The sequence below is a fragment of the Bombina bombina genome, chromosome 4 (genome assembly GCF_027579735.1).
Source record: "Bombina bombina isolate aBomBom1 chromosome 4, aBomBom1.pri, whole genome shotgun sequence".
Lineage (NCBI taxonomy): Eukaryota > Metazoa > Chordata > Amphibia > Anura > Bombinatoridae > Bombina > Bombina bombina.
The window spans coordinates 907,000,992-907,022,513 of record NC_069502.1 but is presented as its reverse complement, the minus strand read 5'-3'; the positions used below and the strand labels follow the sequence as shown (position 1 = coordinate 907,022,513).

At 39.6% G+C, this 21,522-nt stretch overlaps 1 protein-coding gene across 1 annotated transcript in view; it reads left to right on the top strand.

Moving 5' to 3' along the window:
- Window positions 1–21,522, top strand: part of EIF2AK2 (eukaryotic translation initiation factor 2 alpha kinase 2) — a 517,665-nt gene that overhangs the window by 287,173 nt on the left and 208,970 nt on the right. The window contains exons 9-10 of the mRNA XM_053712508.1: window positions 15,647–15,779; window positions 17,175–17,239. Of these exons, the coding sequence (XP_053568483.1) occupies window positions 15,647–15,779; window positions 17,175–17,239 (198 nt within the window). The remainder of the gene's footprint in view (window positions 1–15,646; window positions 15,780–17,174; window positions 17,240–21,522) is intronic.

Genomic DNA, 21,522 nt, shown 5'->3' with positions numbered 1-21,522 from the left:
TTCACAATGAAGCAATTAAAATCTTCAGTGAAATTGCCAAAGTTGTCTAAGAAAAAACAAATTGCCTTCAAGCCTATGTCATGGGGTATACAGGAGTAGAGTGAGACAGCATCCACAGTCAACCATCTGGATTGTGATGTCCAGACAACATTTTCCATTAGCTGCAAAACATGTTTTGTATCTCGCAAATGCGAGGGTAATGACGTTACAATTGGCTGTAGGATGCTGTCCACCCACTCAGATAAGTTACACAACAGGGAATCAACCCCACTTACAATTGGACGACCTTTAACTTCATGGAGGGACTTGTGGACCTTAGGAAAATGATGGAAAGCGGGAATTTTTGGAAAATCAGGAACCAAATATGCAAAAGTTGTCGAATCAATAAACCCTGATTCCACACCCTCATCCAAAAGATCCACAAGTTCCCTCCTGAAGACAGAGGTGGGATCACCTTTAAGGATGGAATATTCATCCCTATTGTTGAGCTGCCTTACTGCTTCAGCCACGTAAGCTTCACGGTCAAGAACAACAGTCATACCGCCTTTATCGTCTTTTCTTATGGTGATACTGGAGTTATCTTTTAACTCCTTGACTGCTGCTCTTTCCCTGAAACTTAGGTTGTTTTTGGGTCGTTTTTTAGACTGTTTAAGGGCAATAAGATCTTGTTCAACCCTGTTGTAAAAAGTTTCTACAATGTTACCCCTGACCTGTATAGGGTAAAAGGTGGACTTACCCTTCATCAGGGGCCCTCTACTGACGGTACCTTGCAAATTGTGAGTGGATTCTGACTGTAGTTGTTGCAAAGAGACCACATCACAGGTTTGTGAAAAGGAGAGAGACTCAGTATAAGTCGAAGTCCCCTGTTGTTCATTATCACTAACTTCACTAGTAGTGGCAAAAAATTTTCTTAAAGTTATGTTTCTGATGAATTTATTTAAATCCAATAAGGTTTTAAACACATCAAAATCATTGGTAGGTGAAAAGTTAAGCCCCAGACTAAGTACTTTCAATTGATCAATAGTTAGTGATGTAGATGAAAGATTAATGACATTGTTATATGTAGCATTTATTTGTACTTTGAGATTGGTTTGGCTTGTCTCAACTGGTATCTCTGCTGTCCCTGCGAATTGTGATAAATCTGTGTCTTTTTCCCTCCCCCTTTGTGTGAAATCTGATCCTGGGGAAAAACCTGTTCCATAAGACCTATATTCCCTGTTTGTGTAGCATTAACATGTAGACCTAACTGGGGTACAGGTATAGGGTACATAGAATAATTAGAATTATGTTGAGGAATTAGAGTATGAGATGTCTCAGCTGAGTGTACAGGGGGAGTAGTTACAGACCTATGTACAGATTGTGAATTACTCTGTATCTCTCCTACAAACTGAGGTTCAGTAGTAGTAGTACTGACAGTTGAACCTGATGTTTGAATATTAGATATTTCATCACTGCCATCAGTGCTATACTCAGTGTCACTTCCAGAAAACGTTACATTTCTGGTGTTGTTTGTCTGTCTTTGTCTGTTCCTGCGTCCCCTTCCTCTCCCCCCAATTCTAGGCTGGTTTTGTCTTAGTGAGGACCTTTGCTTTTTACTCCATATATAAACTGTATTGTTGATATAGTCATTCTTATCTCTCAGAAATTTAGTGTGTTTTCTCTCCATGATAGTGGATCTGCTGGTAGCTAAAATACCTCTAAGGATATTGTCAAATTTAGCAAAATCTGAAACTGTGCTACGTAAGTTAAGTTCTGCCTGTAACTCTGCAATTTCTATTTTAATTTTGTCAAGTTGCAAATGATCCCTAGAGGTCTACGAATCTTTAAATTTCCCACTTTTGATGTGGATTGCAATGACAAAGACTTTGTAGAAGAATGGAACAAAGTATTATCTAATTGCTCACTGAACTTGATGCTTCTAATGTTACAATATAAAGTTAAGCAACTTGACAAAATTAAAATAGAAATTGCAGAGTTACAGGCAGAACTTAACTTACGTAGCACAGTTTCAGATTTTGCTAAATTTGACAATATCCTTAGAGGTATTTTAGCTACCAGCAGATCCACTATCATGGAGAGAAAACACACTAAATTTCTGAGAGATAAGAATGACTATATCAACAATACAGTTTATATATGGAGTAAAAAGCAAAGGTCCTCACTAAGACAAAACCAGCCTAGAATTGGGGGGAGAGGAAGGGGACGCAGGAACAGACAAAGACAGACAAACAACACCAGAAATGTAACGTTTTCTGGAAGTGACACTGAGTATAGCACTGATGGCAGTGATGAAATATCTAATATTCAAACATCAGGTTCAACTGTCAGTACTACTACTACTGAACCTCAGTTTGTAGGAGAGATACAGAGTAATTCACAATCTGTACATAGGTCTGTAACTACTCCCCCTGTACACTCAGCTGAGACATCTCATACTCTAATTCCTCAACATAATTCTAATTATTCTATGTACCCTATACCTGTACCCCAGTTAGGTCTACATGTTAATGCTACACAAACAGGGAATATAGGTCTTATGGAACAGGTTTTTCCCCAGGATCAGATTTCACACAAAGGGGGAGGGAAAAAGACACAGATTTATCACAATTCGCAGGGACAGCAGAGATACCAGTTGAGACAAGCCAAACCAATCTCAAAGTACAAATAAATGCTACATATAACAATGTCATTAATCTTTCATCTACATCACTAACTATTGATCAATTGAAAGTACTTAGTCTGGGGCTTAACTTTTCACCTACCAATGATTTTGATGTGTTTAACCCCTTAAGGACACGGCCATTTTTCAATTTCTTTCCCTTAAGGACCAGGGCTATTTTTACATTTCTGCGGTGTTTGTGTTTAGCTGTAATTTTCCTCTTACTCGTTTACTGTACCCACACATATTATATACCGTTTTTCTCGCCACTAAATGGACTTTCTAAAGATACCATTATTTTCATCATATCTTATAATTTACTATTAAAAATATTATAAAATATGAGGAAAAAATGGAAAAAAACACACTTTTTCTAACTTTGACCCCCAAAATCTGTTACACATCTACAACCACCAAAAAACAACCATGCTAAATAGTTTCTAAAATTTGTCCTGAGTTTAGAAATACCCAATGTTTACATCTTCTTTGCTTTTTTTGCAAGTTATAGGGCCATAAATACAAGTAGCACTTTGCTATTTCAAAACCACTTTTTTTCAAAATGAGCGCTAGTTACATTGGAACCCTAATATCTGTCAGGAATACCTAAATATCCCTTGACATGTATATATTTTTTTTTAGAAGACATCCCAAAGTATTGATCTAGGCCCATTTTGGTATATTTCATGCCACCATTTCACCGCCAAATGCGATCAAATAAAAAAAAATGTTCACTTTTTCACAAACTTTAGGTTTCTCACAGAAATTATTTACAAACAACTTGTGCAATTATGGCATAAATGGTTGTAAGTGCTTCTCTGGGATCCCCTTTGTTCAGAAATAGCAGACTTATATGGCTTTGGCGTTGCTTTTTGGTAATTAGAAGGCTGCTAAATGCCACTGCGCGCCACACGTGTTTTATGCCCAGCAGTGAAGGGGTTAATTAGGGAGCATGTAGGGAGCTTGTAGAGTTAATTTTAGCTTTAGTGTAGTGTAGTAGACAACCCAAAGTATTGATCTAGGCCCATTTTGGTAAATTTAATGCCACCATTTCACCGCCAAATGCGATCAAATTTAAAAAAAACTTAATTTTTTTCGCAATTTTAGGTTTCTCACTGAAATTATTTACAAACAGCTTGTGCAATTATGGCACAAATGGTTGTAAATGCTTCTCTGGTATCCCCTTTGTTCAGAAATAGCAGACATATATGGCTTTGGCAATGCTTTTTGGTAATTAGAAGGCTGCTAAATGCCGCTGCACATCACACGTGTATTATGGCTAGCAGTGAAGGGGTTAATTAGGGATCTTGTAGGGAGCTTGCAGGGTTAATTTTAGCTTTAGTGTAGAGATCAGCCTCCCACCTGACACATCAGACCCACTGATCCCTCCCAAACAGCTCTCTTCCCTCCCCCACCCCACAATTGTCCCCGCCATCTTAAGTACTGGCAGAAAGTCTGCCAGTACTAAAATAAAAGGTATCTTTTTTTTTTCTTTTTCTTTTTTTGGAGCATATTTACATATGCTGCTGTGTAGGATCCCTCTTAGCCCCAAGCCTCCCTGATCCCCCCCCAAACAGCTCTCTAACCCTCCCCCTCTACATTATTGGGAGCCATCTTGGGTACTGGCAGCTGTCTGCCAGTACCCAGTTTACAAAAAAAAATGTATATTTTTTATTTTTTCCCCACTTTTCTGTAGTGTAGCTTCCCCCCCCCCAAGACTAAACCCCCACCCCCTCCCAGATCCCTTCGATTAACATATTTATCCCCCCTCTCTCCCTCTAAATAGAAACCACTGTTCCATAGTGTAACGGTTCCCACCCGCTCCCTCCCCGTGCACGCGCCCGCCCGCCTCCCCTGTGCACGCGCGCGCGTCCGTGCGCGCCCCCCAGCAATCCCGCCCACCGGTAAGCCATCGATCGCCGCCCACCCGCCTCCCACGTCTGCTCCCACCCACCAACGATTGCGGCATCGATGTCCGGTGCAGAGAGGGCCACAGAGTGGCTCTCTCTGCATCGGATGGGGAAAAATGTTATTGCAGTGATGCCTCGATATCGAGGCATCACTACAATAACCGGAAAGCGGCTGGAAGCGATCAGGATCGCTTCCAGCCGCTTTCAACCCCAACGTCGTACAGGGTACGTCGCTGGTCTTTAAAGACCAGTTTGTGCAAGACGTACCCTGTACGACGCGTGTCGTTAAGGGGTTAAAACCTTATTGGATTTAAATAAATTCATCAGAAACATAACTTTAAGAAAAAATTTTGCCACTACTAGTGAAGTTAGTGATAATGAACAACAGGGGACTTCGACTTATACTGAGTCTCTCTCCTTTTCACAAACCTGTGATGTGGTCTCTTTGCAACAACTACAGTCAGAATCCACTCACAATTTGCAAGGTACCGTCAGTAGAGGGCCCCTGATGAAGGGTAAGTCCACCTTTTACCCTATACAGGTCAGGGGTAACATTGTAGAAACTTTTTACAACAGGGTTGAACAAGATCTTATTGCCCTTAAACAGTCTAAAAAACGACCCAAAAACAACCTAAGTTTCAGGGAAAGAGCAGCAGTCAAGGAGTTAAAAGATAACTCCAGTATCACCATAAAGCCGATAAAGGCGGTATGACTGTTGTTCTTGACCGTGAAGCTTACGTGGCTGAAGCAGTAAGGCAGCTCAACAATAGGGATGAATATTCCATCCTTAAAGGTGATCCCACCTCTGTCTTCAGGAGGGAACTTGTGGATCTTTTGGATGAGGGTGTGGAATCAGGGTTTATTGATTCGACAACTTTTGCATATTTGGTTCCTGATTTTCCAAAAATTCCTGCTTTCCATCATTTTCCTAAGGTCCACAAGTCCCTCCATGAAGTTAAAGGTCGTCCAATTGTAAGTGGGGTTGATTCCCTGTTGTGTAACTTATCTGAGTGGGTGGACAGCATCCTACAGCCAATTGTAACGTCATTACCCTCGCATTTGCGAGATACAAAACATGTTTTGCAGCTAATGGAAAATGTTGTCTGGACATCACAATCCAGATGGTTGACTGTGGATGCTGTCTCACTCTACTCCTGTATACCCCATGACATAGGCTTGAAGGCAATTTGTTTTTTCTTAGACAACTTTGGCAATTTCACTGAAGATTTTAATTGCTTCATTGTGAAGGTTGTAGGGTTCCTCCTTACACACAATTTTTTTGTGTTTGAGGGGGTATACTATCTCCAGAGATGTGGAACAGCGATGGGGGCAAAATTTGCCCCCTCGTATGCCAATCTGTTCCTAGGATTCTGGGAGTTTTTCCACATCTTTGGAGATAGTAACCCTTTCCGCGTCTATATATCCACATACAAGAGATATATAGACAATTTGATTTTCATATGGACAGGAACCCAGCAGCAAGCTATAGAATTCTGTTCATCCCTCAATTCGAATGACATGAATCTCAAATTTACATTCGAATTTAATGATAAAAGTGCCAATTATTTAGATCTTACCCTTATAGAGCTTCCAGATGGAAAAGTCAAAACAGTTTCCTATAGGAAACCCATTTCAGGGAATTCAGTCCTGTTTGGCACAAGCTGCCATCCTAAACATGTTCCAGAAGCGATTGCTAAGGGGGAGATGATCAGACTTAAAAGAAACTGTTCAGATGACAGTGACTTTAAGAAACTAGCTAGGGACCTTGAATCCAGGTTACACCAACGCAGATATCCGATAAAAGCCATTCGTAAGGCTAAACAATTGGTGAGCTCCAAAACCAGAGATAGTCTCTTGGTAGACAGACAGAAAACTGATTCTAAGCTCTTTGATGGAGTGACTTTTGTCACCACACACAGTGGACAATATAATGACATTTGTTCCATTATACGCAAGCACTTTAATATTCTCAAGGCCGATGATAAACTTATTGAAACAGTTAGAAGCGGGGTAAGGTGTGCATACAAGAAAGGTCCCACATTGGGCTCTCTGCTGTCTCCCACTATGCTGCCCACTAAGACTAACGATGCCTGTGCTTGGATCAGACATCAGGGCATGCATAAATGCGGCCATAAGAAATGCAAACCGTGTGATTTTGCACGCACAGGAAATACATTCACGAGTTATGTTACAGGAAAAACATTTAATATTAAAACACTCTTAAATTGTACATGTACTAATGTGATCTATGTACTTAATTGCTCATCATGTAAAATTCAATACATAGGTCTCACCTCCAGAGAGGTGAACACCAGAATTAGGGAACACCTTTCCTCTTTTACTACAGCTAAATCGAGTACCCCTGTAGTTCAGCATTTTGGGGTATATCATGGAGGGAACCTCTCTTCGTTCTCCTGGAGTGCCATAGAAAGGGTCTACAGACCCAAAAGGGGCGGCTCAATTGATCGCATACTGGAGTTGAGAGAGGCACATTGGATTTTCACAATGGGCACTCGAATTCCAAATGGTCTCAACTCCAAGTATGATATCATGAATCTGTGGTAATTGCTTTGGGCACTTTACACATGTTTTCTGGGAGTTCATAATTATGCATTTCATATATATTATTTTATCATCTTATGTTGAATTGTAATTATCTGTGTTACTTAGGTAGTTTTACCTTCTCATATTAACACACTCCTCCAACTATTTGAGAATGTTGTATTATTAATTTTTTCTTTTAATCTTCCAATACGTTATCCTACTTACAATAGGCTATAAGGTGAGGGCTTAATGTAATTTAATGTTTAAAATGCAATTTACTATCATGTTTGCCCTCTGACCCTTTATATCCCCTGATTTATAGATCATGTGTACATTTGACTGTGGTGCATTTTATTTATTGTAGACCGCAATATTACTATTTTGTCTCCACTTATGAACTATTATTCTGTATTGATTTATTGTGTGTATTCTCCCATTTCTCTACTTTCATTTCCCTAACACATTGGACTGTGTTACTGGCACTTTTGTCAGTCCTATAATTGCTTTGGAGGTTTTGTAGAAACTAGTTTCACTATGTATAGAGTAGATAAATAACAGGTGTGTTTTATTTTTAACCAATAGGATTTTAGGTATGGGTATTTAAAAGGTGTGTCACATAGCACTATAGGCTATGACTACGGCTCCAAGCCGAAACGCGTAAGCCAGATAGTGTCACACCTGTTGTGTTTTTACTTGTGTTTGCCATTCGTTTTTAATCTGAGTTTGAAATAAAAGACTTTTAATTATACTCTCCAGGATTACCGTTTTTCTATTTTTTAAGTTGCCTGATGTTCAACCTTTCTCCTGTTAAGTGTAGTCAGTCCACGGGTCATCCATTACTTATGGAATATTTCTCTTCCTAACAGGAAACTGCAAGAGAATTACCCAGCAGAGCTTGCTATATAGCTCCTCCCCTCACCTATCATATTCAGTCATTCTCTTGCAGCCTAACTAGATAGGAAGCTGTGAGAGATCTGTGGTGTTTTTTTAACTTAGTTTATTTCTACAATCAAAAGTTTGTTATTTTTAAATGGCACCGGAGTGTGCTGTTTATTCTCAGGCAGCATTAGAGGAAGAATCTGCCTGGGTTTTTTTCTATGGTCTTAGCAGACGTAACTAAGACCCACTGGCTGTTCTCATCTGAGGAAAAGTGAGGTAACTTCAGAGAAGGGGAATAGCATGCAGGGTCCCCCTGCAACAAAGAGGTATGTGCAGTAAATTATTTTCTGAGGAATGGAATTGACTGAGAAAATACTGCTGATACCATTGTAAAGTAAGTTCAGCCTTAAATGCAGCGATAGCGACTGGTATCAGGCTGATGTGTGTGTGTGTGTGCACTGAATGTATTTTCTAAGGAATGGAATTGACTCTGAAAATACTGTAAATACTGAAATAATGTATGAGCCTTAACTGCAGTAAAAGCGACTGGTAGCAGGCTTGTAAATAATAATACATAACTTTTAAATGTATGTTTAAAACGTTTACTGGCATGTTAATCGTTTTTTGTGAGGTACTTGGTGATAAAACTTAATGGGGCTTGATTTTTACCACATGGCCATTTTTGTTTTCTGCATAGAAACAGTTTCTGAGCTTCCCCACTGTTGTAATATGAGTGGGAGGGGCCTATTTTAGCGCATTTTTGCGCAGTAAAAATTCAGTCACAATCTGTCTACTTCATCCTCCATGATCCAGATCGTCTCTAGAGAGCTCAGGGGTCTTCAAAATCCATTTTGAGGGAGGTAATCAGTCACAGTAGTCCTGTGACAGTGTATTTGACTGTGAGAAAAACGTTAATTATATAATTGTTATCCGTTTTTGGGTACTAAGGGGTTAATCATCCATTTGCTGGTGGGTGCAATCCTTTGCTAACTTAATACATTTACTGTGAAAATTTGGTTGCTATAACTATTTTTGATCATTGTTATTTCAACTGTGTCAGTTTTTCTGTGCTTCTTAAAGGCACAGTAACGTTTTTTATATTGCTTGTAAATTAATTTTGAAAAGTATTTCCAAGTTTGCTAGTCTCATTGCTAGTTTGTTTAAACATGTCTGACTCAGATGAATCTCTTTGTTCACTATGTTTAAAGGCCACTGTGGAGCCCAATAGAAATTTGTGTACCAATTGCATTGATGCTACTTTGAATAAAAGTCAATCTTTACATGTAAAGAAATTATCACCAGACGACGAGGGGGAAGTTATGCCGACTAACTCTCCTCACGTGTCAGTACCTGCGCCTCCCGCTCAGGAGGTGCGTGATTTTGTGGCGCCAAGTACATCAGGGAGGCCCTTACAAATCACTTTGCAAGACATGGCTACTGTTATGACAGAAGTATTATCTAAGTTGCCAGATTTAAGAGGCAAGCGCGATAGCTCTGGGTTAAGGATAGAGCGCGCGGATGAGATGAGAGCCATGTCAGATACTGCGTCACAGTTTGCAGAACATGAGGACGGAGAGCTTCATTCTGTGGGTGACGGATCTGATCCAGGGAGACTGGATTCAGATATTTCCAATTTTAAATTTAAGCTAGAGAACCTCCGCACATTGCTAGGGGAGGTATTAGCGGCTCTGAATGATTGTAACACGGTTGCAATTCCAGAGAAATTATGTAGGTTGGATAAATACTATGCGGTACCGGTGTATACTGACGTATTTCCTATACCAAAAAGGCTTACAGAGATTATTAGCAAGGAGTGGGATAGACCTGGTGTGCCTTTTACCCCTCCTCCCATATTTAGGAAAATGTTTCCTATTGACGCCACCACACGAGACTTATGGCAGACGGTCCCTAAGGTGGAGGGAGCAGTTTCTACTTTAGCTAAGCGTACCACTATCCCGGTGGAGGATAGTTGTGCCTTTTCAGATCCAATGGATAAAAAATTAGAGGGTTACCTTAAGAAAATGTTTGTTCAACAAGGTTTTATTTTACAGCCCCTTGCATGCATTGCGCCTGTCACTGCTGCGGCAGCATTCTGGTTTGAGTCTCTGGAAGAGGCCATTCGCTCAGCTCCATTGGATGAAATAATGAACAAGCTTAAAACACTTAAGCTAGCTAACGCATTTGTTTCTGATGCCGTTGTGCATTTAACCAAACTTACGGCTAAGAACTCCGGATTCGCCATCCAAGCGCGCAGAGCGCTATGGCTTAAATCCTGGTCAGCTGACGTGACTTCTAAATCTAAATTGCTTAATATTCCTTTCAAAGGGCAGACCTTATTCGGGCCCGGCTTGAAAGAAATTATTGCTGACATTAGGGGAGGTAAGGGCCATGCTCTACCTCAGGACAGGGCCAAATTAAAGGCCAAACAGTCTAATTTTCGTGCCTTTCGTAACTTCAAGGCAGGAGCAGCATCAACTTCCTCCACTCCAAAACAGGAAGGAGCTGTTGCTCGTTACAGGCAGGGCTGGAAAGTTAACCAGTCCTGGAACAGGGGCAAGCAGGCCAAGAAACCTGCTGCTGCCCCCAAGACAGCATGAAGAGAGGGCCCCCTATCCGGAAACGGATCTAGTGGGGGGCAGACTTTCTCTCTTCGCCCAGGCTTGGGCAAGAGATGTCCAGGATCCCTGGGCGTTGGAGATCATATCCCAGGGATATCTCCTGGACTTCAAGTCTTCTCCTCCACGGGGGAGATTTCATCTTTCAAGGTTACCAGCAAACCAAACAAAGAGGCGTTTCTACGCTGTGTACAAGACCTCTTACTAATGGGGGTAATCCACCCAGTTCCGCGGACGGAACACGGGCAGGGATTCTATTCAAATCTATTTGTGGTTCCCAAAAAAGAGGGAACCTTCAGACCAATCTTGGACTTAAAAATCCTAAACAAATTTCTAAGAGTTCCATCATTCAAAATGGAGACTATTCGAACCATCCTTCCCATGATCCAAGAGGGTCAGTACATGACCACGGTGGACTTAAAGGATGCCTACCTTCACATACCGATTCACAAGGACCATTACCGGTATTTGAGATTTGCCTTCCTAGACAGGCATTACCAGTTTGTAGCTCTTCCCTTCGGATTAGCTACGGCTCCAAGAATCTTTACAAAAATTCTAGGATCACTTCTGGCGGTACTAAGACCGCGAGGCATAGCGGTGACTCCGTACCTAGACGACATTCTGATACAAGCGTCAAGTTTTCAAACTGCCAAGTCTCATACAGAGATAGTTCTGGCATTTCTGAGGTCGCATGGGTGGAAGGTGAACGTGGAAAAGAGTTCTCTATTACCACTTACAAGAGTTCCCTTTCTAGGGACTCTTATAGATTCTGTAGAGATGAAAATTTACCTGACAGAGGCCAGGTTATTAAAACTTCTAAATGTTTGCTGTGTCCTTCACTCCATTCCACACCCGTCAGTAGCTCAGTGCATGGAAGTAATCGGCTTAATGGTAGCGGCAATGGACATAGTACCATTTGCGCGCCTGCATCTCAGACCGCTGCAATTGTGCATGCTAAGTCAGTGGAACGGGGATTACTCAGATTTGTCCCCCCTACTAAATCTGGATCAAGAGACCAGAGATTCTCTTCTATGGTGGCTTTCTCTGCCACATCTGTCCAAGGGGATGACCTTTCGCAGGCCAGATTGGACGATTGTAACAACAGACGCCAGCCTTCTAGGCTGGGGAGCAGTCTGGAATTCCCTGAAAGCTCAGGGATTATGGACTCAGGAGGAGAAACTCCTCCCAATAAATATTCTGGAGTTAAGAGCAATATTCAATGCTCTCCTAGCTTGGCCTCAGTTAGCAACTCTGAGGTTCATCAGATTTCAGTCGAAAAACATCACGACTGTGGCTTACATCAACCATCAAGGGGGAACCAGAAGTTCCCTAGCGATGTTGGAAGTTTCAAAGATAATTCGCTGGGCAGAGTCTCACTCTTGCCACCTGTCAGCGATCTACATCCCAGGCGTGGAGAACTGGGAGGCGGATTTTCTAAGTCGCCAGACTTTTCATCCGGGAGAGTGGGAACTTCATCCGGAGGTCTTTGCTCAACTGGTTCGTCGTTGGGGCAAACCAGATCTGGATCTCATGGCGTCTCGTCAGAACGCCAAGCTTCCTTGTTACGGATCCAGGTCCAGGGACCCGGGAGCGGTGCTGATAGATGCTCTGACAGCCTCTTGGGTCTTCAACATGGCTTATGTGTTTCCACCATTCCCAATGCTTCCTCGTTTGATTGCCAAGATCAAACAGGAGAGAGCTTCGGTGATTCTGATAGCGCCTGCGTGGCCACGCAGGCCACGCAGGACCTGGTATGCAGACCTAGTGGACATGTCGTCCTGTCCACCGTGGTCTCTGCCTCTGAGACAGGACCTTCTAATTCAGGGTCCTTTCAAACATCCAAATCTAATTTCTCTGAGGCTGACTGCATGGAGATTGAACGCTTGATTCTATCAAAGCGTGGTTTCTCGGAGTCGGTTATTGATACCTTAATACAGGCTAGGAAGCCTGTTACCAGAAAAATTTACCATAAAATATGGCGTAAATATTTACATTGGTGCGAATCCAAGAGTTACTCATGGAGTAAGGTTAGGATTCCTAGGATATTGTCCTTTCTACAAGAGGGTTTAGAAAAGGGCTTATCTACTAGTTCGTTAAAGGGACAGATTTCTGCTCTGTCTATTCTTCTACACAAACGTCTGGCTGAAGTTCCAGACGTTCAGGCTTTCTGTCAGGCTTTAAATAGGATTAAGCCTGTGTTTAAGTCTGTTGCTCCGCCGTGGAGCTTAAACTTAGTTCTTAATGTTCTTCAAGGCGTTCCATTTGAACCCCTTCATTCCATTGATATCAAGTTGTTATCTTGGAAAGTTCTGTTTTTGATGGCTATTTCCTCGGCTCGAAGAGTCTCTGAGTTATCTGCCTTACATTGTGATTCTCCTTATCTGATTTTCCATTCAGACAAGGTAGTTCTGCGTACTAAACCTGGGTTCTTACCTAAGGTAGTTACTAACAAGAATATCAATCAAGAGATTGTTGTTCCATCTCTGTGTCCTAACCCTTCTTCAAAGAAGGAACGACTTTTGCATAATCTGGACGTAGTCCGTGCCCTGAAATTCTATTTGCAGGCAACTAAAGATTTTCGTCAAACTTCTTCCCTGTTTGTCGTTTACTCTGGACAGAGGAGAGGTCAAAAGGCTTCGGCTACCTCTCTCTCTTTTTGGCTTCGTAGCATAATACGATTAGCCTATGAGACTGCTGGACAGCAGCCTCCTGAAAGGATTACAGCTCATTCTACTAGAGCTGTGGCTTCCACCTGGGCCTTTAAAAATGAGGCCTCTGTTGAACAGATTTGCAAGGCTGCGACTTGGTCTTCGCTTCACACTTTTTCAAAATTTTACAAATTTGACACTTTTGCTTCCTCGGAGGCTGTTTTTGGGAGAAAGGTACTTCAGGCAGTGGTTCCTTCTGTTTAATGTTCCTGCCTTGTCCCTCCCTTCATCCGTGTACTTTAGCTTTGGTATTGGTATTCCATAAGTAATGGATGACCCGTGGACTGACTACACTTAACAGGAGAAAACATAATTTATGCTTACCTGATAAATTCCTTTCTCCTGTAGTGTAGTCAGTCCACGGCCCGCCCTGTTTTTACGGCAGGTCTAAATTTTAATTAAACTCCAGTCACCACTGTACCCTATGGTTCCTCCTTTCTCGTATGCTTGGTCGAATGACTGAGTATGATAGGTGAGGGGAGGAGCTATATAGCAAGCTCTGCTGGGTAATTCTCTTGCAGTTTCCTGTTAGGAAGAGAAATATTCCATAAGTAATGGATGACCCGTGGACTGACTACACTACAGGAGAAAGGAATTTATCAGGTAAGCATAAATTATGTTTTTTGTGCAAGCCTTGGTGAGAATTCACCCAGTTATTAGGCACATTTCTCCCCCTTTGAATTTGAATCTGGTTGTTTCTGTTTTGCAAGGTACCCCCTTTGAACCTATGCATACTCTGGACCTAAAATTGTCTTGGAAGGTTCTCTTCCTTCTAGCCATTTCTTCTTTCGTTTCTGAATTATCAGTTCTGTCTTGTGATCACCCCTTTTAGAATTTTCATCAGGAATAAATATGATTTTTTTCTGAAGTTGGTATCTTCAGAGAATATTAATCATGAAATTGTTTTTCCCTTGTGCTTAATTCCTTCTAACTCTAAGGAAAGCCTATACTCAATTTGGTTGTGGTCAGAGCCTTATAATTTTATTGTCAGGCTACTAAAGATTTTAGACAGACTTCTAGCTTAGAGGTCCTAGAAAGGGTCCAAAGGCTGCAGTGGTGTCCTTGGCATCATGGCTCAAGCAGACTATTTGTAAAGGCCTACTTAGTTGTGAGAAAACTACCTCCAAAAAGAGTAAGTGTTCATTCTACTAGATCTGTATCTCCTTCCTGGGCCTTCAAGAGCAACGCCTCCTTGGAACAGATTTGCAAAGTGGCAACCTTGTATTCTTTTCATACCTTTTCTAAATTTTATCATTTTGATCACTTCCTCCGAAGCTGCTTTTGGCAGGTAAGTCCTTCAGGCAAGCAGTGTCTGGCAAATAGGAACGGCAATTTTTTGTCCCACCTGCCCTTAACATGGACTCTCAATTTAGGTATTTTATCCCACATGTTTTGGACACCTATGGACTCTCATCATCTCATGAAAGAAAACTTTATTACCAATTAATTGCTCTCTTTCGGGAGTTTTTTCTATATGGGTGATAGTTCTTATTTGCACCTCTTAACCCTGCTTTCTTTTCTGTCCCTGTCCTCTGCTCCGCTTTAAGTAAACTGAGTGGGGAGAGGTGGTGGGAGGGATTAAAAGCTCTGAGGGTTCTTGACCTCCTGGTGGCTGGAAATATATCCCACATGTTATGAATGCCTATGGACTCTCATCATCCTGAAAGAGAGCTATTTATAGGTAAGTATAAATTCTGTTTTTATGTTATCAATTGGGCTTCAACCCAGAACAGGACAGAGATGAAACTTAAACTTATTTTCTTTCACAATTCAGATACGTTTTTAAACAACTTTCAAATTTACGTCTGTTGTCAATTTTGCTATTTGTATCCTTTGTTGAAGGAGCTGCATTGGTAATTATATGACGATGCATTTATGCGCAGCTAGCTCCCACCCCCTGAGCATACCTAGGTATACTTTTGAACTTTGGGTACAGAGACAACAAAGCAAATTAGATATTTTTTGCGAAAGTTTTTAAAATTGTATGCTCTATTTGAATCTAGAGGATAAGTTGAGAAGCCTTTTTATGCTGTATTAAGGCAGCTGCTGCTCTGTATATACATCCCCGACATACCAGCCTTTTTTTTCTTCTTTTTTTTTCATTTTAAAATCAAAGTCTTTCTTTGTAAGGGTTATTTGTTATACCATATACAATTTTAGTAGCCCCTGTTTTTAATAGCTTTTAGTTTTTCTATAATAAAGTTTTAAAGCTTCAGTGTAGGTTTATCAGATTTCATGCTGTCATCAGGGTTACTTCATTCACTTATTGCTATCATGGAATAATGAGTAAAAATTACAGGTCAAATTTAAAACGCACACTCTCTCCCCTTTTAGATTTACTTGTAGTGTACAAATTGATGACCACGTTTTTCCAGAAGCTACGGGGAATACTAAAAAGGAAGCAAAAAAGATGGCTGCCTATTTGGCATTGAAAGATCTCCGAAAGCACAACCCTTATGATATTGTGGTAAATCATTTAACAATATTTTGTTTATACAGTAGGTATTAAGTTTATGAATACAAGACTATTTGTAATATATTTTGCAAAACTAAGATGGATATTGTGCAAAAGGAAAAAGCAAATCTCTGTTGTGTATCATAAGCTGCCACCCTCACTCAGGCAAATTATAGGTTACATTGATCAGGTATAGGATCAAGTGCTAGTCAAAGCAACTTTTATGTTTTATTTAACATTTCTCACATGTAACTGACATGTTAATATTGGCCACATAAAGAATAGTGTTTTTTCTTTGGTCCGCTGCATATACTGCAGTAGTAAAGGGATACTGAACCCACATTTTTTTCTTTCATGATTCAGACAGAGCCTGCAATTTTAAGCAACGTTCTAATTTTACTCCTGTTATCAATTTTTCTTCGGTCTATTCGTATCCTTATTCGAAAAAGCAGGAATGTAAGCTTACAAGCCGGCCCATCTTTACTTCAGCACCTGGGTAGTGCTTTATTGATTGGTGACTAAATGTAGCCACCAATCAGCAAGTGCTACCCAGGTGCTGAATCAGAAATGGGCTGGCTCGTAAGCTTACATTCCTGCTTTTCCAAATAATGATATGAAGAGAACAAATAAATTTGATAAAAGGAGTAAATTAGAACGTTGCTTAAAATTGCAGGCTCTATCTAAATCATGAAAGAAATAATTTGGGTTCAGTATCCCTGTAATCTCTTGTCCACCACTTAGAAAATAACATAACAATTATATCCATTCCTGGATGATTCATGGGGTTTACAGATGGACTTCTGGCCCTTATATGCTTTTATGGGTCTTTGGACTTCTATTCCAATGTTGCTACGCAGCTGGGCAGATGAAAATAAAATCAAGTGTGATGTGAAAATATGGTAATATTGTGTGTCACTCCATTTACCTCCGTCCAGCCCAGAAAGGCAGTTACTATGTAGAGGGTAATATTGACATATGAGGTTTATCTCTGCTAACTCGCTAGACTGCTGGGATGACGTGACTTGTCTGCATACAGCTGCACTACTCAAAGTACAAAAAAAAATTAATACACTTGGAGCCAAACAAGATAATGTGCTTGTGAAATATTGCACAATATTTCCTGCCCTAGTCCTCAGTCTTGTGTGTTTAGTACATTGCAAAGAAAATGCCACTGTGAGATTGCATTTTATATATTTTTTGATTGTTTCATTTAGGTAAAATGTGTTTGCATGCTAACTCAAATAGAAATTTCTTTACATGTACAATATACAGTAATTTTTCTTTGTAAATATCTAATTAATTTTCCTAATATATTTATAACACACTGGATTCATTTTAATATTATTACTGATGCTTTAGAGTAGGGAAAATGAAATTATAAAAACTGCTATTTTTATATCACTACAGATGTCTGCACTCGATTATTCTTACAATGGGGGATCTGGTTCTGAAAACTCTTCAGTTTCAGGAAGGTAATTTTACTATAAAGCAAACTGCATATATGTATGCTTGTATCCAAACCAGTCTTAAATATGTGATGGTGAATAAAAATAGATCAGGAAACCCTTTCCAATGTAAATTTGCTTCCCATTAATGTGTTCAAAATTACATATTATACCTACTGCATAGTAGTAAATGTATGGGAAATTGTTCCTTCATTTTAATTTCTATATTTGAAATAGATTGGTATTTTCTTTCTAATGGCAATAGGGTCCACCAATTCATTAACTTCTGTTGGGAAATACAACACCTGGACAAAGGGTTCAATTATGGGTATTCAATTAAAATATGAGTATATTGAAACTATGATTTATGAATATATTAAAACATTTATTATACAATACAATTAAAACAATAACAATTGACCAGTTTCAGTGCTAAGTGCTATTCGTCACTATTCATATAATCATTCATGGATCCATGTGATATATTAAAAATGCATTAAAAATACAAAGTTAAAAACAGATGTAAAAACACATATAAAGGTTTTGACTAAATACAGCTTATCCTATCTTATGCAAAAAATGTCTGTTATGTTATCTCTCAAACCAATAAGTCTCAGTCCAAAATGTTTGTAGAATTTAGTGTGTGAATCCTCACAAATAGGGTAGAAGTTCTGCTTAATGGTGCAATAGTGTGTCGAAGGTAGTAATCCAAAACCCTGTGAAGTGACCAAATCCAAATATCAAAGAAAAAATGTATAAAAAACTCCAAAAAATCCAATATTGTTAGTGAGTGGAAAAAATTATTGTGTTCTCAAAAAAACTAAAAAATATCAAGAAATCATAAATAGAAAAAATATGAAAAAATATAGGAAAATATGAATAAGAAAATATAAAAAAACAAAAAAGTGTGAGTTTGAGAAATGTGAAAAAATCGAAAATATACTGTATGGTGCTCCTTAGTTCTAATAGAATAAGTGATCCTACAGAAGGTAGCAATAATCCAAATTTTCTAGTAAATCGAAGATAGACAAAATATTCCAAGTGTAGACCTGTGGAATAAAAAACACAAAATAGTGCAAAATTGCTTATAATAACACAAATATGAATGAAATGAGGCTTACCATAAATAGCCAACGCGTTTCGGCCCTTCCTTAGGCCTTTTTCAAGACTTTACTTTTTTTAAGTCACATAAGCCTCTATTTAAAGTATGGTACAGCCAATCACTAGCGCTGCTAATTTGCGCCAAAACTGGCTGACTCTTTGAACCGGAAGTGATACTTCTCAGTCCGTATTAATTCCATTCCTAAAAATATGGTTTATAACAATCTATATATATATATTTCTATGTCATTCCTAAGTGGTCTTCCTTAATCATATTAGGCTTCTTATCACGTATTTAACCCACATTCTGAAAAATTGGTTTGAATGATCGGTTTGTTAAACCGGAAGTGGAGCCATACGCAATTCCATCACTTCCGTTTGTTATAACAGCGTTCGTGTTCCAGTGTAACTTACTATTATTTGCCTCTTTTTGTATTGTATTAGAGGTCCTGTTCCTCCTCTTACACTAATTAGACCAGAAAAAAGAGAAGATGTGGGTGTACGGTTGACACCGTCAAACCGGAAGTGACGCAAGTGCCAATTACGTCACTTCCGGTATCCTCGTTATGGGAGCCGTATGGCTTATGATCCGGGTCTGAATTGGAAGTCTCGTCTCACAGGATCCTCAATATAAGGACCTTTATTAATTATTTATTATTTTAAATTTATTTTATGACTAATATTTTATGACTTTTATGATTTTATTTAATCCGCAGTAAGACATTTCACCTCTTGTTTAAAATAATAAATAATTAATAGTAAGTACAGTCTTGAAAAAGGCCTAAGGAAGGGCCGAAACGCGTTGGCTATTTATGGTAAGCCTCATTTAATTCATATTTGTGTTATTATAAGCAATTTTGCACTATTTTGTGTTTTTTATTCCACAGGTCTACACTGGGAATATTTTGTCTATCTTCGATTTACTAGAAACTTTGGATTATTGCTACCTTCTGTAGGATCACTTATTCTATTAGAACTAAGGAGCACCATACAGTGTATTTTTTATATATTTTTTTATATTTTCTTATTCATATTTTCCTATATTTTTTCTATTTATGATTTTTTGATTTTTTTGATATTTTTGAGTTTTTTGAGAACACATGACATTTTTCACTCACTAACAATATTGGATTTTTTGGAGTTTTTTATACATTTTTTTTTTATATTTGGATTTGGTCACTTCACAGGGTTTTGGATTACTACCTTCGACACACTATTGCACCATTAAGCAGAACTTCTACCCTATTTGTGAGGATTCACACACTAAATTCTACAAACATTTTGGACTGAGACTTATTGGTTTGAGAGATAACATAACGGACATTTTTTGCATAAGATAGGATAAGCTGTATTTAGTCAAAACCTTTATATGTGTTTTTACATCTGTTTTTAACTTTGTATTTTTAATATATCACATGGATCCATGAATGATTATATGAATAGTGACGAATAGCACTTAGCACTGAAACTGGTCAATTGTTAATGTTTTAATTGTATTGTATAATAAATGTTTTAATATATTCAGAAATCATAGTTTCAATATACTCATATATTTTAATTGAATACCCATAATTGAACCCTTTGTCCACTTTGAGGCGCTTCTTAGATTGTACACTTTCTAAATATTTTCTCATTCGGGATATACTAGGTATCCTGATTCTAAGAAGCTATAAGGATCATTTTGGGGAGGGCACTGTGAGACACCAATTTCCTAAATACAACACCTGGCAACCAGGAGGAGGCAAAGAGAACCCAGCCAAAGCATTAAGTATCCCTCCCACTCCCCCTACCTCCTCAGTAATTTTTTGCCTTGTCTACTAGGAGGTAGGCAGAGAAAGTGTTTTGAAGAAAATTGGATTTAAGTTCCTTAATGGATTGTTTCCTGCAAGAAAGGACTGTGGGGTAGGTTTTAGTAGCCAGGTAATTCTCTTAGTAAGAGTTTTGGTGATAGTTAGCTACTGGGTGTCGCTGGGAAGCTTCCCATTGCCTCCTTCCAGTCTCACTCCATGGTGCAGGGACTTGGTCGTGAATAATGAATGTAGCTGGCGATTACTGTTTTTTTTTTGTTTTTTTTTAGGAGATGGGACATTTATACTCTGGGGCGATTTAATCTACCTCTCAGGACTCTGTTATCCCTAACATGCCGACACTGTTGCCTCAGTCCCCTTCTCCTAACTTATCACATGCACTGCCCTGTGGCTCAGCTTCTTCCTTCACTTTGGTTATTTGTCTACCCGTGGAGTTTGCAGCGCAGCTACACTCGGCCTTTCCTGGATCAGGGCAAAGAAAAAGAAAACATGTTTCTCCTGACACGGGAAACAGTAACCATCTGGAAGTGCCATTAGTCTTCCTCATCTTTCTGATGACGATAATTTCTTGGTAGCTTCCGAGGGTGAGATTTCTTCCACTGATTCCGCAGTTGAAAGAAATTTGTAGAACCGTTAAGAGGTTAATTTTAGGTTCAGACTTGAACATCTTCGCTTTTTGCTTAAAGTAGTGCTTTCTACTTTTGATGTTCCTGAGCCTAAGTCTTCTGAGGAACCAAAGATGGTTTATCAAACCAGAGCTAAAGCTCTGGAGGTTTTTCTGGTCCCAGCACGCATGGCGGACATTATCTCTAAAGAATGGGAGAAGCCAGGGATTCCCTATTTCCCGTCCTCAATTTTTAAGAAGATGTTCCCAGTACCAGACTCTCATCTGGAGTTGTGGAATACCATGTCCAAAGTGAATGTAGCTATCTCTACTCTGGCTAAACGAACCACTATTCCTTTAGATGATAGCACCTCCTTTAGAGACCCCATGGACTGAAAGATAGAGGGGTACTTAAGGAGGATATTTAATCAAATGGGCCTTCTCTTTCAACCGGCTGCGGGTATAGATGTAGTTGCTGGAGCCTTCTGGTGCGACTCTTTATCTGATATGATTCTAGTACAGTCTCTGTTGGAAGACCTTCAGGATCGGATTAAGGCCCTCAAGACGGCCAGTTCTTTTATTTTTGATGCTATCATGCTTAGTCCTCTGGCTTTGCAGTCCTGTCTCTGAGAGCCTTGGTCAGCTGACATGGTATCTAAATCTAGATTACTTACTTAGCATTTAAGTGAAAGACGATATTTGGTTCTGGCCTGGATTCTATCATTTCCACAGTGACGGAGGAAAGGGTGCATTTTTTTTCCCCAGGACAAGAAATCTAGAGCGAAGGGTCGCCAATC